General features: G+C 34.3%; 1 protein-coding gene across 1 annotated transcript in view; it reads left to right on the forward strand.

The window, feature by feature from the left end:
• The window catches only part of LOC129238414 (serine-rich adhesin for platelets), a 93,877-nt gene that overhangs the window by 51,279 nt on the left and 27,690 nt on the right, over nucleotides 1–14,908 (forward strand). The window contains exon 4 of the mRNA XM_054873441.1: nucleotides 7,558–7,788. Coding sequence (XP_054729416.1) covers nucleotides 7,558–7,788 — 231 coding nt within the window. The remainder of the gene's footprint in view (nucleotides 1–7,557; nucleotides 7,789–14,908) is intronic.

The following is a 14,908-nucleotide window of genomic DNA, read 5'->3' on the forward strand; positions in this document are numbered from 1 at the left end:
CGACATGATGTCTCATGATGTCCCCGATACAACACCTACACGACGAGGCCCATATGCTGCCTTTGAAGGAGCATAACAAACTGCTCAGAAGGCACTTTCTGCTAGGGTGCTACTGTAGGCCTCACCCATGCAGACATCTGCTTGAGCCTGAGCCATCTCCTAGACACGTCAGGAGGCACTTCCTCAATTACGCGGACGAGATCCAAGACAAACAGACCGACAGCTACTGGATCGTACCGTATACAGACAGATCATAAACGACATTCATCGGGAGCCCATTATCACCTTCCTAAGCTCCCGAACCCCGAATGCTGTTATCGGAGTCCAACCACCACCTATCGCAGACGAAGAGCTCCAACTTCCCCGACAGTCCCGCGTAATTTTGGCACAATTACGTTCTGGATACTGTAGCAGGTTAAACTCCTACTTATCCAGAATCAACCCCGACATACTAAATACATATATGTCCGGCATGTGAAGGCACCCCGCACGACACTAACCACCTTTTCACATGCCCCATCAAACCCACTCATCTAATACCTCTCTCCCTCTGGACCCAACCTGTCGAAACAGCTAGTTTCCTGGGCCTACCATTAGATGAGCTAGACGAAGACGACCGACCGGTGATTACACTACACTGACAGGGCAAAGTTACTGCTACAACAACAACAACAACAGTTTTAAGTGTTGAGTGGGGAAAAATGCACCTAATGAAACGAATGTATTGGTAAAAAGTATGCAACGACGTTTAGAAGCAGTTATTAAAGCTGAAGGCGGGCCAAAAAAGTCCTGAATACTCGTTTTTTATTATTTTTTAATAAAATATTCTTTATACGGCTATGTACGAGTAATATTGGTAGTCGAAAAAGTCTTTTCGTATTTCTAATCAAACTTCAACTCATTTTTTTTATATTTAAAATGAACTTTATTAAACCAAATATGTACCATTTTTGTCAACCACCCTTTGCCATTTTTCTTCTAGAGACATTAATCCATTAGTGTAAAACTTTTGAGGTTTCTCGTCGAAAAACTGCGACAAGTAATTTTCACATGCTTCTCTTGAAGCCAACTTTACTCCATTAAGGGAGTTCTGCATTGACCGAAACAAATGGTAGTCCGTTGGTGCAAGGTCAGTGCTATATGGTGGATGCATCAAAACTTCCCAGCCAAGCTCTCCCAGTTTTTGCCGAGTCATCAAAGATGTGTGTGGCTTAGCGTTGTCCTGATGGAAGACGACGCCCTTTCTGCTGATCAGTTCTGGCCGTTTTTTCGATTGCTTGCTTCAATCTCAGTTGTTGACAGTAAAGTGTAGAATCAATCGTTCGAGCAGGCTGGAGCAGCTCATAGTGAATGATTCCTTTCCAATCCCACCAAACACACAGCATAACCTTTCGAGGCGTCAATCCTGGCTTTGCGACCATTTGTTGAGCTTCACCACCCTTGCACCATGATCTTTTTCGCACATTATTGTCGAATTTGATCCACTTTTCGTTTCCTGTTACCATTCGCTTCAGAAATGGTTCGATTCCATTTCGTTTCAGCAAAGAATCGCAGATGTTAATTCGGTCCATTAAATTTTTCACAGACAATTCATGTGGTACTCAAACATCGAGCTTCTTTTTGTAACCAGCCTTTTTAAATGCTGTTTGATGATGAATGTTTAGTGCCTTGGCGATGTCATGGCAGCTTATGTGACGGTCCTGGTCAATCTTTTTCATAATTGCATCGACTTTTTCAACGATAGGTCGACCAGAGCGAGGTGCATCTTTCACATCGAAATTTCCAGAACGGAAGCGAGCGCACCATTGTTGTGCTACACGAACTGATACAGCATCGTCTCCGTAAACTTCACAAATTCCATTGGTGGCTTGCGTGGCATTCTTCCCTTTTTTATACAAAAATTTCAAAATATAGCGAATTTCTTCATTATTTTCACTCATTTTTGAACAGCTATAACTTTTTTTCAACTTCTCCGAATTTAATTTTTTTTGAAGCCTAAAATGTCACCTTTCTAACACTATATGATACGACACAATGTGATTGGTAGCACTGGAGATAGATGACTCCAACGACATCTATTGACAAAATACGAAAATACTTTTTCGACTACCCAATATTTTTGCATGCAATTGTGCCTTATTTCATTATTTCCTTAAGTTCGCTAATTCCAGAAGTGAATTTCAAAGTTTTTATTCATTAAATATTGAATAAATATGTTATTTTGTACGAATATATATCCAAATTTTGTTCTTTTGTATAAATTTTGTGTTGGGTATCAGGTGTACCTGCTTATAAAATGTGAGTGTACGAATAAATTGTGTGACCACTGTACGCATATACACACACATATACCTACATATAGTAAACAGGTATTTGTCAATGGCAAATAAATATCCAATAAGTGTGAAGTGTTTGCCTGTTAGATTTCCTAAATAAGGGCCATTAAAATAATGAGTTTACGCGCGCATCAAACGAATTCCTGACTCCACCACACAAATGTTTGGTTAGTTCTTCGAACTTTGCCAGGCGGCATTTTAAGAAATTTGTAAGGAAAATAATTAGGTGCGTCGTCCGTCTCTTGCAGCTGAAGTTTGCAAACTTAAATACCATCACTAATTAATTACTTTCCGCCTTTCCGCGATAATTAACTTCTCAACTTAAGCACTTAATGCTTGGAAAGGGCTGCTTTTACTACCAAAAGTTTACTTTTTAACGAGATTTCAATTTTTCTTTTTCTTTTTAAGTATGAACAATTTTTTCTATAAGCGAATTTTCCTTGTTGATGTGCATCTCTTTTCTTAAGTCTACTCGTACTTACCTAAATCTTTCGCTTAATTGGCGCGTATTTCATTTATTTGCTTAACTTATGACTGCCTTTAGTGCCTTTGGCGCCGTTTACCCATTTGGCTTCTGCAGACGAGATTCATAAATGGAAAGGAAAGTATGAAACGTAAATATTAGAGCAAAATCAAATCCGTTATGTGATTTCTTTAATACCAGCAGCCAGCAAAACCCCGGCTGGGCTTGCATTTTTGTTTATGGCTTTTTTACGAAGGTAATTTGCTCTAATGCCCTGAGACTGGCACTTTACCTGTGGCTTTTGCTGCTTGTGTAAAAATAAGTGAACTGACCGTGTGAAAAACACAGATTTACCAGATCTACAGTCTGCGTCAGAAGTTAAGAACCGGTTTTTTTCTTGTAACCTCAAGATACATTTCATTCTTCTTTTTGCTGCGTAATAGTCCCCCTCAAAGGCTACGACGTCAGTGCTAATTCAGGTTAGTGTCGTTCGCGACTTTTTCGTAAACGCAACCAAACAGAAATGAGTGAGAAGTACGCAAAGAATTTCGATGCGGTATTTTTGTGGAAACAAGAAAATGGCGTCACAGTAATGGACTGGCCTTCCCAGTCTCCAGACGCCAACCCCATTGGAATTATGAAAACTCATCTTGCCGGAAGCCCAGTCCTTGGTCCTCTTTGTCGAGGAGCTACGCCGTAAAGCTGATTCAAAGCTTGCAGAAAAGATGCCAGGCTATACTCGACAACGATGGAGACTACACGGCTTATTGAGTAGTTTGTATGTACTTTCATGTCAAACAATTTTAAATGCATATCTTTTATACTTCATGAATAGTCGCTGTCCTTTTTTCCTGACACAGACTGTAATTCACAGGCGTTGATCTTGCACCTGGCTTATTATCATTGAAAAAGTAAAATAGATGAGCAACTGCAAATGATTAAATTCAGGTGGTACACCTATGGTGAACAAAATTCAAAAGGTATGGCCAATATCAGACCGTTAACCGGTTCACCGAGAATTTGGAAGAATCAGCTAACTGGCTAACGTAACCAGGGTCATGACACTGGTTTGTTTACGAAAAAAGTGAAATTATGCTGGTGATATACGAAAAAATCAAAAACAGACCTCACTCAATTCTGGTTAGGTTGAAGCGGTTGTCCACTGTGGGGCACTGTGAGCCTGAGACTTATAGCCCATTGTGTTTCGTGGGGAACTTGTCCTTATCTCTCCTAAAACTAGTGTGTACTTGTCAAAAATGGCAAAAGATTCCTGATTTCCCGAGTACTGAGATGATTCAACTCATTAAAGAATAGTCTACCTAAAATAATAAATCTTCATCTGGAAAGAGCAGAACAAGCGCACAGAAGGTGCGAGATTGTCTCTTTCTCTTCCTCATCTAGGCATCTTCTGCAGAAGTTATCCTCTGGACGTGCCTGTATATTAGACAATGCCCTCGTTATAACTGAAATCAGATGCTGTGCATTTAGCATTGAGAGTCGGCCATAATTGTCGGGCGCTTTTGCATGTGGTTTCATTACGCCATCTTGCTTCGTTGGCATGATGGAAAGAATAATGAGATGGCGCCTATCGTGGTACCGTTACTTTGCTCTCAGCGAATTTGATAATGAGTGACGTCGTATTAGCACTATTGATGACTAGTATGGGCAGATTACCATTTTCGTAACTTGATTTACAATTTTTTTTGTTATTTAGTCTTGGAGTTTTAGTTCTTTCTTCATGACATTTTTCTAGCCTGTTCTAATTAAAATGCAATGTTTATAATTTTGGAAGAAAATATAAATTTCTTTTTAATTTGTTCAATAATTCACTCAGTTTTATTTAGCTTTACATTTTTTAACATCTGGCCGCATTGCCCGCGATTACAGTTGTTGTTGATGTTCTTCTTCTTCTAGCTGGCAAGTCACTCTCTGTCAATACTGCAGCGTTGCCTAGTTTTGGATATAAAAACGCACTAAAATGCCCATTCAAAGAAAATGAAATGCCAAATTTTTATTTAATTACTCAAAGAACACTGTATGCGTGGCAAATTGTCTTTAAAATGTTCGTTTTTAAAGTAAATGTGTTATGGTAATGTAAAATTTTATCTATGAGTTTTTTGTGAAGAGAACGTCTTTTTTGCCATATTTGAGGTAATGTAGGTACTCTTTTTGTAAAAATGTAGCTGTGGTTTCTTCAGTGTTTTCTGGTATTTTTGTTTTGTTTATTTTTACTATGAATACTCCTCTTGATGCCCTATGTCCCACTAAGGATTGAGGACCGCACGAAACGATTACACCTCTATGGTTTTCAATCGCATTTAGTAAATTCAAACGCTTTTCAAAATATGTAAAAAGGTTTTCAATGTTAAGAAGAGTTCAGAGAGGGACATTTAATATTCTTGAATAACCTTTAAAGGAGCAAAAAATTAAATTTGCACTTTCAAAATTTATAAGAACCAATAAATTTGTATTAACACTAAAATCTTCTCAGATTGACTTTTTTTAACATACTTTCGTTTACTAATGCATACAGTTTTTTTATGACTTACAGTTTCGGTAGCTTCAAATTAAAAAAAGGAACAAATACCAAACTTAAAAATTTTCGCATTTTGGGTATAAAAATAAAAAAGCATTCAATTTATTGCGAAGAGCAAACGGTTGGCAACACTGCACAACTCAGCTAATGTGACGTCACACACTCTCTGATGGGCGCAATCTTGTTTCCATCATTCTTGTGTGAAATAAGCAAGCAAATTCTCTTGCCAAGCACTCGTTGATATAGCAGCCGAAGTTACTCTCTTTGTTTTTCACTATAGCTGATTGCCCAACCCAGGTTATCTATCATTCTTGAATCGTGGTGAAAATAATTCAAAAGGTGTAGCCAAGACCAAACCGTTGTCCGGTGTCGTGGCAACCCAAGGTGCCCCCACATTTTTTTTTTCATCATAGCTGATGGACAAACCCCAGTAATCTTTCATCCGTGGTACACCTATTGGACCTAATTATAGAAGTTCTTGTAATCAAACCTTATTCTATTTTCGATTTGCGTTTAAGCATTTGCGATTCAATAATGTCAAATAGCCTTTATTGCTTATTCTTTATTCTTACTTCTTATTTTGAATTTCTGGGCTAACCTACTTTGAATTAGAAGAGTGCGGAGGTAAGCCTGGTAAATCTGAAAGAGCTTGAGTGGATTATTAGCAATTCCATCCTCATTCAAATCCCATACTCCCCAGTGATTTGCTCGGCAATTACGACTGCAATTTTCTTAATGTTTCTTATAATTATTATATAATTCAATAAAATTGAATATTAATAAATTAGAAAACGATAAAACTTAAATAAAATTGAGTATTAATAAACTAAAAAAAAAATATTGAAACAAAGATTTTTTTTTATTAAATTTCATCTTGAATCCGAACCTGTTAAAAAATATGTTGAAAAATGTAATTCCATAAACCTTCCCTCTAAATGTGTTCTGGATATGAATAACGAACCGTTAATACGAGCTTTTGAAATATCTATGACGGGTAAAAGAGAACCATTAATAGGTTATGCAGTAAAAATCCCCATTACACGACGTAAAGTTATAATAAGAGAATAACAGCAAACAACTGACAAAGAATCGTATTTGCCATGTCACAATTCACAGCCTGGTTATATATAAATCGGCTTCACTGTTGCATACTTTACGGCTATTGCATATATAATTTCGCCTACATTTTGTTGTTGTGCCTTTGCACGGGGTACAAGACTATAAAATTCAGGCAATTTGCGCTCTGTGCAATTATTCTGCAAGACTAAGAGAATCGCTCAATCATGTTGTGCCACTAAGATGGCATTTTTCTTATAACTAATGTTAAATGTCTTGAGCCTCTCCTCCACACTTGTGTGTCTAAAAGAGAGGGATTTTACAGTCTTCAAATGAACAATGTTTAGAAATGAGATTATCAACGACTACTAAAGGGCCAGCATTATTAGAAGAAAATATTAATAAATATTTACATATAATTTTATTGTCCCAGGTTTTCTTCGACCATCAAAGCATATTCGATTACGTAAACTAAAGAGTTGCGATTACATGCCGCCAAATGTAATGAAGTGCTTATACGCAATATTTTCTTAGCTGTAAATTAATGCCGAATCTTACCCTCAAGCTATTTTTTTTTTCTCATCAAAACTGACCTTATAAAACTCCTAACCCCGACCAGTAATTAGTGTTTCGCTTACTGAGTCACACGAGCAAGCGGTGGTCCAAAATATGCCATCAACCCACTCTGCTTTTCGTACACACTCACATACATATACACATACAATGTGGTTGAAAATTACCGCATACCCAATGAAAATTAATAGATAACTTCGTGATCTCGTGTAATGACCGTGAATGCAATTAACCTCTAAATTATTCATTCCGATCGGCTAAGAAAACAACAGCAGCAAAATTAAAGGAAGAAAAAAATAGCAGCAACTAAGGCAGTTACTGCATAATGAGAACGACTAGAACTGAAAGCAACTGTTATCCAGCCATTAAAATGCCTCTATTCATTCGCTGTTAGCGGACCCAGCCATAGCAGTTGTGCCGCCGCCGTTGCTAAACCGCCCCTTTGATCGACTATTTACAATACAATTTTATTGTTTATCCAATCTTAGTTGCGCACCACTTACTTTTGTGCAAATGCAGGAGCATCTTGTGATCCTCTATGCTAACAATTTTCTTATTTTTTTTTTTAATTTGTTTTTTTTTTCTTCTACCAGGTATCCCGCCGAAGTGATCTCGGTGGACACATCGGGCAAACGTTTCCAGCGCATGTGTGCGGCGCGCAAATCCACAACCGGTTGCTACACCGGCAACATGGCCGAGACGAACAATTTGAACGATGACGTTCAAACGGTGAGCCGACGTTCACGTTCGCGACGAGTGCGCGGCAAGCGACGCAACACAATCGCCGGCACCGATCAGAAGGAAATTCAAGATGCGGCAAATGGGTATGTTGTTGTCTTATCATGGTTTCGCTGCTTTAGGTTTTCCTGTTTTTAAATTTGTCGACGTCGTTGGTGGCTATTCTGCAATGCTAAGGCTGGTATGTTAGCCAATAAGTTTACAGTGTTTAGCGAAAGGCTTCAGAATTGGTATCGTGAGCCAGAAAAACAACAAAAACCCAATCGAGTGACATTTTAACTTCATAAAAAAAAGTAAAAATAAAATAATTAAATTACAAAAATGTATTAAATATAAAAAAAAATTAAAAAGGAAAAAATGAAATTAAATTAAAATTAAATTACAAAAATAAGTGAAAAAAAAGAAAAAAATTATTAAATTAAAAAAATTAAATTAAGAATATTAAATTAAATAAAAAAAAAATGAATAAAAAAATTTAATTTTTAAAATAAAATTAAAAAAAGTGAAAATAAAAGAAGTTAATTGAAAAAAACATATTCAATTAAAAAATTAAATTGAATAAAAAAATTAATTAAATTAAAAAAAATTTGAAAATTAAATTATAATATATTAAAAAATATTAATTAAAAAAACTAAAATTAAGAAAATTAAATTAAATTAAATTTAAAAAATAAAATTTAAAAAAAATAAGTGAAAATAAGAGAAGTAAATTTAAAAAAATTATTAAGTTAAAAAAAATAAATAAAATAAATTAAATTAGGGAAATTAAATTAAATAAAAAAATAAATTAAATTAATAAAATAAAATTAAAAAAAAGTGAAAATAAAAGAAGTAAATTACAAAAAAATATTAAATTAAAAAAATTAAATTGAATAAAAAAATTAATTAAATTTAAAAATTAAATTAAAAAACTTAAATTCAATTAAAAAATATAAATTAAAAAAATTTAATTAAGAAAATTAAATTAAATGGTCGAGAATTTCACAGCATTGCTGATCGGAGGTGGCGAGTGGAAACTACTTGCGTTACGACCAGACAAATCTGGCCATCCTACAATCTGAAACAGACAAAAACCATTATAAGTCTATCGAAACACGAACTAAGGCATATAATATCTCTTATCACCGGCCACTGCCTTTTGGGCACTCACGCACGTCGGCTCGAGGTTCCTCAAAACGACCTGTGCAGATACTGCGAAGACGAAGATGAGGAAGTATCGAGCAGACATTTGCTGTGCAGTTGTCCCGGCCTAGCCAGAAGTCGACTCGCTCTTCTAGGCTCTCCAACAATTGACAATCTCGGACATTCTCTCAGCATTCTCGGACCTGAAAATCGAATCTCTCATTAAATTCTCGAAGCGAATTAATATTTTGGACCAAAATCTATAATAAAAATCTCGGTTAGGTGGGGAAATCATATAAAATAATGAGCTCTAGGGCAACACAACGGACCCAACTTGCGGTCTATGTGGCACTCCGATGCGGGGTCACCCTTAAACCAACCAACCAAATTAAATTAAATAGAAAAATTAAATTAAATTAAAAGAAATAAAATTAACAAAAAAAATTTAAATAAAAGAAGTAAATTTAAAAAAATTATTAAATTAAAAAAATTAAACTAAAAAAATTAAATTAAAAAATGAAATTAAAAAAATTACTTGCATTCAAAAAATTTAATTTAATTAAATTGAAAAAATTAAATTAAATTAAAAAAAATTAAATTAAATTAAATTAAAAAAATTAAATTAAATTAAAAAAAATTAAATTAAATAAAAAATTAATTAAATTAAATTAAAAAACAAAATTCATTAAATACAAAAAATTTAATTTAATAAAAAAAACTTTAATTAAATTTAAAAAAAATGTAATTAAAAAATTAAATTAAATTTAAAAAAATTAAATTTAAAAAAAATTAGTGAGACCGAATGAAATAAAATTAGTTGTTCGCTATGTAAAAAATGGAGTTCAAAATATTTATCGCTTTTAGGTAAGCTTGTAAGTATAAATAAGTCACACATATTTTTCTTTTTTGTGGTAAAGTTGAAGAAAAAGATATCGTGCAGGCATGTAAGCAGAGTTCTTATTGCAAAAAATATAGTAAATTGTAAACTTTGTTGAGGCAACATTCATGTACTCCAAAAATACAATTTTTTATAGGAGAAAAGATGAAGAGGTTGAAGTGCTGATCCGATGCAAGCGTCTGCTCTATTGAAACTAAGAGAAATTTTGTAAAATGTATGAAATCCAATAGTTTTGGTTCGAACGGGGGGTTCACTACTGTCTAAATAAATATTTTATTTGGCGCAAATTTGCTCTTATTTTTCCATAAAATTCGTGAAAAATAAATCGTCTAAAAGAGAATTAGCTGAAAACAATATTAAAAAGTTCTTTTTAGAGCATACTTCTGAATTTATTTCGTGCTTAGTTACAGATGTTAATTTATTAAAAATAAATTATTTAACGGCCCGAGCAAAATCTACCGAGACTCAACGCTTGTCTATTACATGCTTTGAAAAATCTCACTCTATTTGCTCTATTAGATGCAAGCACAATACATAAAATATTGAAAATCGCGTGAAAACAAAACAATGCGTACAAATTTTTCTTTTTAACTCGTGTTAAATCAAATTTATGGAAAAAATTCCTGTAAAAAAAATTAATGTAAAAAAATCCCTGTAAAATGAGAAGTAGATGTTTACACACATTTTACTGTTAATTCATGCCATCGTACTATAGCCACCAACGAACAGAACAACTAGAGATTTAATGTAATTTATTTATTTATTATTTATATAGAAATGCATATATAATCCTAATTTTAAATGTGAACGATTGCAATCAAAATTTATTTATCTATGGACATTTGTGTAAAATAAAATTATTGCGAAAAATACTTGTGTATTAAGAATAGATTTAATAATAAAACGACTAGAAAAACAAACCAATGTTTTTGTGCTCCAAATTACAGCATTTTTATTTACTTGTAAATATCATATGCATTTACATACATACATACTCGTGCATACATATAAACTCGATTGCATTTCTCCTCAATGTAAATAATTTTCAAAAAAACGAACTTAGGCATATATATGCATACCATAACATATTAGACATAGATATACATACATACATATATGCACACACTTGTTTTAGTTATATGTATTATATTAATTTAGAATATATCACACACGCATATTATTACATATGGCCAAACATATGGACAAGCCTAGTTGAAATTATTGTGATTTTAATTCTTTGTTATGCTGTTTGATTTCGTTTTGATTATTTTTTTGTTGTTTTTGTTTTTTGTTTAGTTTAGTTTGAATGCATATTTGCAAAATAAAATGACTAAATAGTTGTGAATATTTTGAATTGATTGCCTCTAAATTAATGTTTGATGTTGTGTTGAATATTGATTGCAAAACGAAAGTAAATGTTCCTTAGTTGGCTATCAAAAGCTCTCTGCATGCTTGCTGTAAATACAAAATACCTACATACACACATACATGTGCATATTTACGTTGTTACGCTGCGCTCTCTTTTTTTCTCTTCTTTTTTTGTTTTTTTTTTTTTGTTGCTAAATGAAACCTAACTCTACATTACACTTGAGCCTCTCAATTTCCTTTATTTCTACTGTACAGTAAATTGTTGTAATGAACGAAAATTGATTGCACATAACTGTAAAGAATATTTGTTACTAAACCAACAATGCAACCAAAAATAACAGCTTAACGAAATTTAATTGAAACTAAAAAAAAAACAAAAACTGCGCGCTAATAAAAAATGCTAGTGTAAAGCTGGAAAATCAAGCGATGCTCAACACCTACAAGCAACTATATACATACATACAAAAAACATTGCAGACGACATTTTCAACATACAAACATGCATACATGCATACGTACCTACATACGTACATACAAACATACATACATGCATACATACGTACATGCATGCATACATGCATACATACATTCATACATACATACCTACAAACTTATCCTTTAACGGCTTTGCGCCCACAGCCAACATCATTGCAACCTACCAGCCAGCCAGAGCGCAAACAGCTTCATACATTTCATCATTTTTATCATCAAAAAGTTCATATTAATGTCATCAACATACCTACATAGACACTCACAAAGAACCACCACAGATAAACAACATAAACTATTATCAAATATAATGAAAAAAAAACGGAGGAATACTTAAAAAGTAACAATAGCAAATATTGCATAACAAAATCATAAATCAACATAAGGATTTCAGTATTACAGTGATACTCAAACTCCCAAAAAAAGAATAAGACACAGCCTCATACATATATGCATACATGCGAGTGTACATACCCTACAAGACAATGAATGCTGAGCACTTTTTGCAAAAATTCCAACACATTTACAAGTATTTCATTAGCCTCCAATACATGCGTGTTAACAGAATGACATATACAACATTTTTTAATGTGGCATCAAATATTTGATTTGGTGTTCCTTTCCCCTTGTCGGTGTGATATTATCTCGCTCTTAATAGTATCTCTCTCCAATAGTAATTTCATATAAGTGAGAAATATATATCTACTGTACTCTAAACGGCACACCGACAAGGGGAAATTATCAGTTTTTTCTTATGGCTAGAAGCAAAATGAGTAGTTTAGTGAGCACTTTTGTAGTAAAGGATTATAATAATAATAAGAGTACTTTACTTATATGATCGTCAGCTGCCTTGTAGGGTATACTTATGTCCACTCAATCTGACAATATGCGAAAAACTTGTATGCACACACTCACAAACACAACTCACATATTCCACATTCCTTCATAGTGCGCGCACTGCGGCAACCGCATCTCGCTTCACAAAATATCCATAAATCTGTCCACACCATTCTTGTTTTTTTTTTTTTTGTTTTTGCTTCTCCCCGCCATTATTGTCGATATGGTTCATCACTGCCTACCAGTTATGTAGGAGCTCTCACTAGTGAACCAAATCTGCCCAATGAAGTTATTCCAATTCACTGCTTTTATGCGTTCACTGCATTTTATTCACAAGTTCTCCCAACAACTGGAGTTTGGTAATGGGCAGCGGTGTAAAGTGAAGTACATAAATGCACAGTTTTTTGCCCGTGTACTGTAATTTGAAACCTTCGGTCGGTCGTTGAAAGCAAAAGTTAACGTCTTCTTTGTTTTTTAGTAAAAAAAAAACAGATTTTTGTTTTTTCTTTATCCTCGCAATATTTTTTGGCATTACGACACTCTGCAGTTCAGCATATTTTTTTATCGCTGGCCTTATAGGTTGGGCTCAAATATCAAAAATCATAAAATTCAAGATAAAATACACACATACGCACTCTTCTATATGCATACATGCGTATGTGTGTGTAGACAACAATAGGCATACAAGTGCAGGAGGTGCGAAATTGAACGAACAAGTAGAGTTGAGTGTTTTTATGTTCTTCCTGGAGTTCTTCAATAAAATTACTCGTGCATAAGAACTTAGTCGATTGTTAGCAAAATTTATTACTCGTTTAGCAGAAAATACTGACTCTTCGATATTAACAATTATGGTATGAGTAGAACAAATGATAAAAATTTTGTTGTTGCTTTTAAACAATACCTGCCAGGTAGCAGATCGTTTTGAAGTCTTCTTCTTTTTTTCCAATTCACTCAATTACCGCTTAATGCCAAGTTTTTGTTATTACTTCTCTTGGTATACGCAATGCTGCCAAGTGCCATTCCGTCACTTCATAGCAAAATACAGTTAACCATTTTAATTTGTTAAAAAAATGGCTAATTATTCAGTTATGATCTTTGTGGCTCTCGAAAGAGCAAAGCTTACTCTCTACCTTTTTTTGTATTTGTGAGCGCCCATTCCCTTGTATTAATGGGAATGCTACTGAAGTGACAGTCCTTGGCCGTTCATAAATCCGACTTACGCATTTGACCAGCTTAAGCTCGAAGATCGGCCACCTTATGCACAACTCTGTTTCTTTTGCTGAGAAGGACTGGCTGCGAATGAGGTGGTTGTTTAACTCAGACACAGGGATTGCCTTTTATATTTTGCGCCCATTAATGAAAACAAAGAAAAAAACAGTAAAATTATAATGAAATTGACTTTATTACTTTTCAAAATATTCGCTTTGGAAGTCTATACACTTCTGCTATCGATTGAATAAATTTTCAAAGCACTTTTGCCACTCAGAAGTAGATACTTCCAAAACGAGCTGCAGGGCTTCAGCAGCTTCTATAGGCGTTGGAAACGTTAATGTTCGTTCATTGAATGCAAAATAAGAGCTAGGAGGCGGATGACCCACGAATTTAATCTTTTGAATGCTCATAAACTCTTTGTGTAGGCCGATACATTAGAACTCAAATAGATTTGGTGAAGGATGATTCGTCTACGGCAGTTGGTTTTCTTTTTTTCGAAAACTTCTGGCAAACAAAATGGTTGTGTACCACTCAGAATTGAATGTTTTAAGTTTCTTTACTGGTACAGCTGCGAAACGACTAGGTTTTCCTAGAAAATTTTGATTTGAGGCACCTCTTCCGCAGACAATTTTTGTTTAATTAAGCTCGTCTTGAAACACCCATCCTGTCGATTGCTGTATTGTTTCCGGCTTATGTGCATACATCCAAGATTCGTCATCTGTTATGATGTCTTAGACGTGCCACCGCAGCTGAATTTCTTAAACTTCTTTTTACGACAATCGACACAACACCTTTTTTGGGCAATTGTCAAATTATGTTATTTGTGCCTAACGAAAACAAATCTTCTTGAAGGCCAAATGTTCATGAAATATTTCACGTATACTGGTCCACTAATACTCTTACCCAAGAATGTATCTATCCCGCGATATGTCACACGATGATCTTGCGTTATCAATTGACGCACAGCATCGATTGTTTCTGGCACAAAAAAAAACTCTTTTGGATGGCCTTCGCGAAATTCATCCGGCAAAGAGCGACGGGCACATTGGCACTCGTTGTACCGGAATACACTCCTATCTCGATAATCCATATCGAAAATCGTAATAAATCATAGCACGAAAATCGTAATAAATCATAGCACGAAAATATTCACATTCAGCTTTTAGGCGAGATAAATTTTTCAACTCACTGAAAAAAGAAGAAATAAAAAGCTCGTAAATAAAAATACTATTTATAAGTTTAGGCTAAAAAATACCAAATTTTCGCGATAAAAATATCGA

This window comes from Anastrepha obliqua, chromosome 1 (assembly GCF_027943255.1).
Source record: "Anastrepha obliqua isolate idAnaObli1 chromosome 1, idAnaObli1_1.0, whole genome shotgun sequence".
Taxonomy (NCBI): Eukaryota; Metazoa; Arthropoda; class Insecta; order Diptera; family Tephritidae; genus Anastrepha; species Anastrepha obliqua.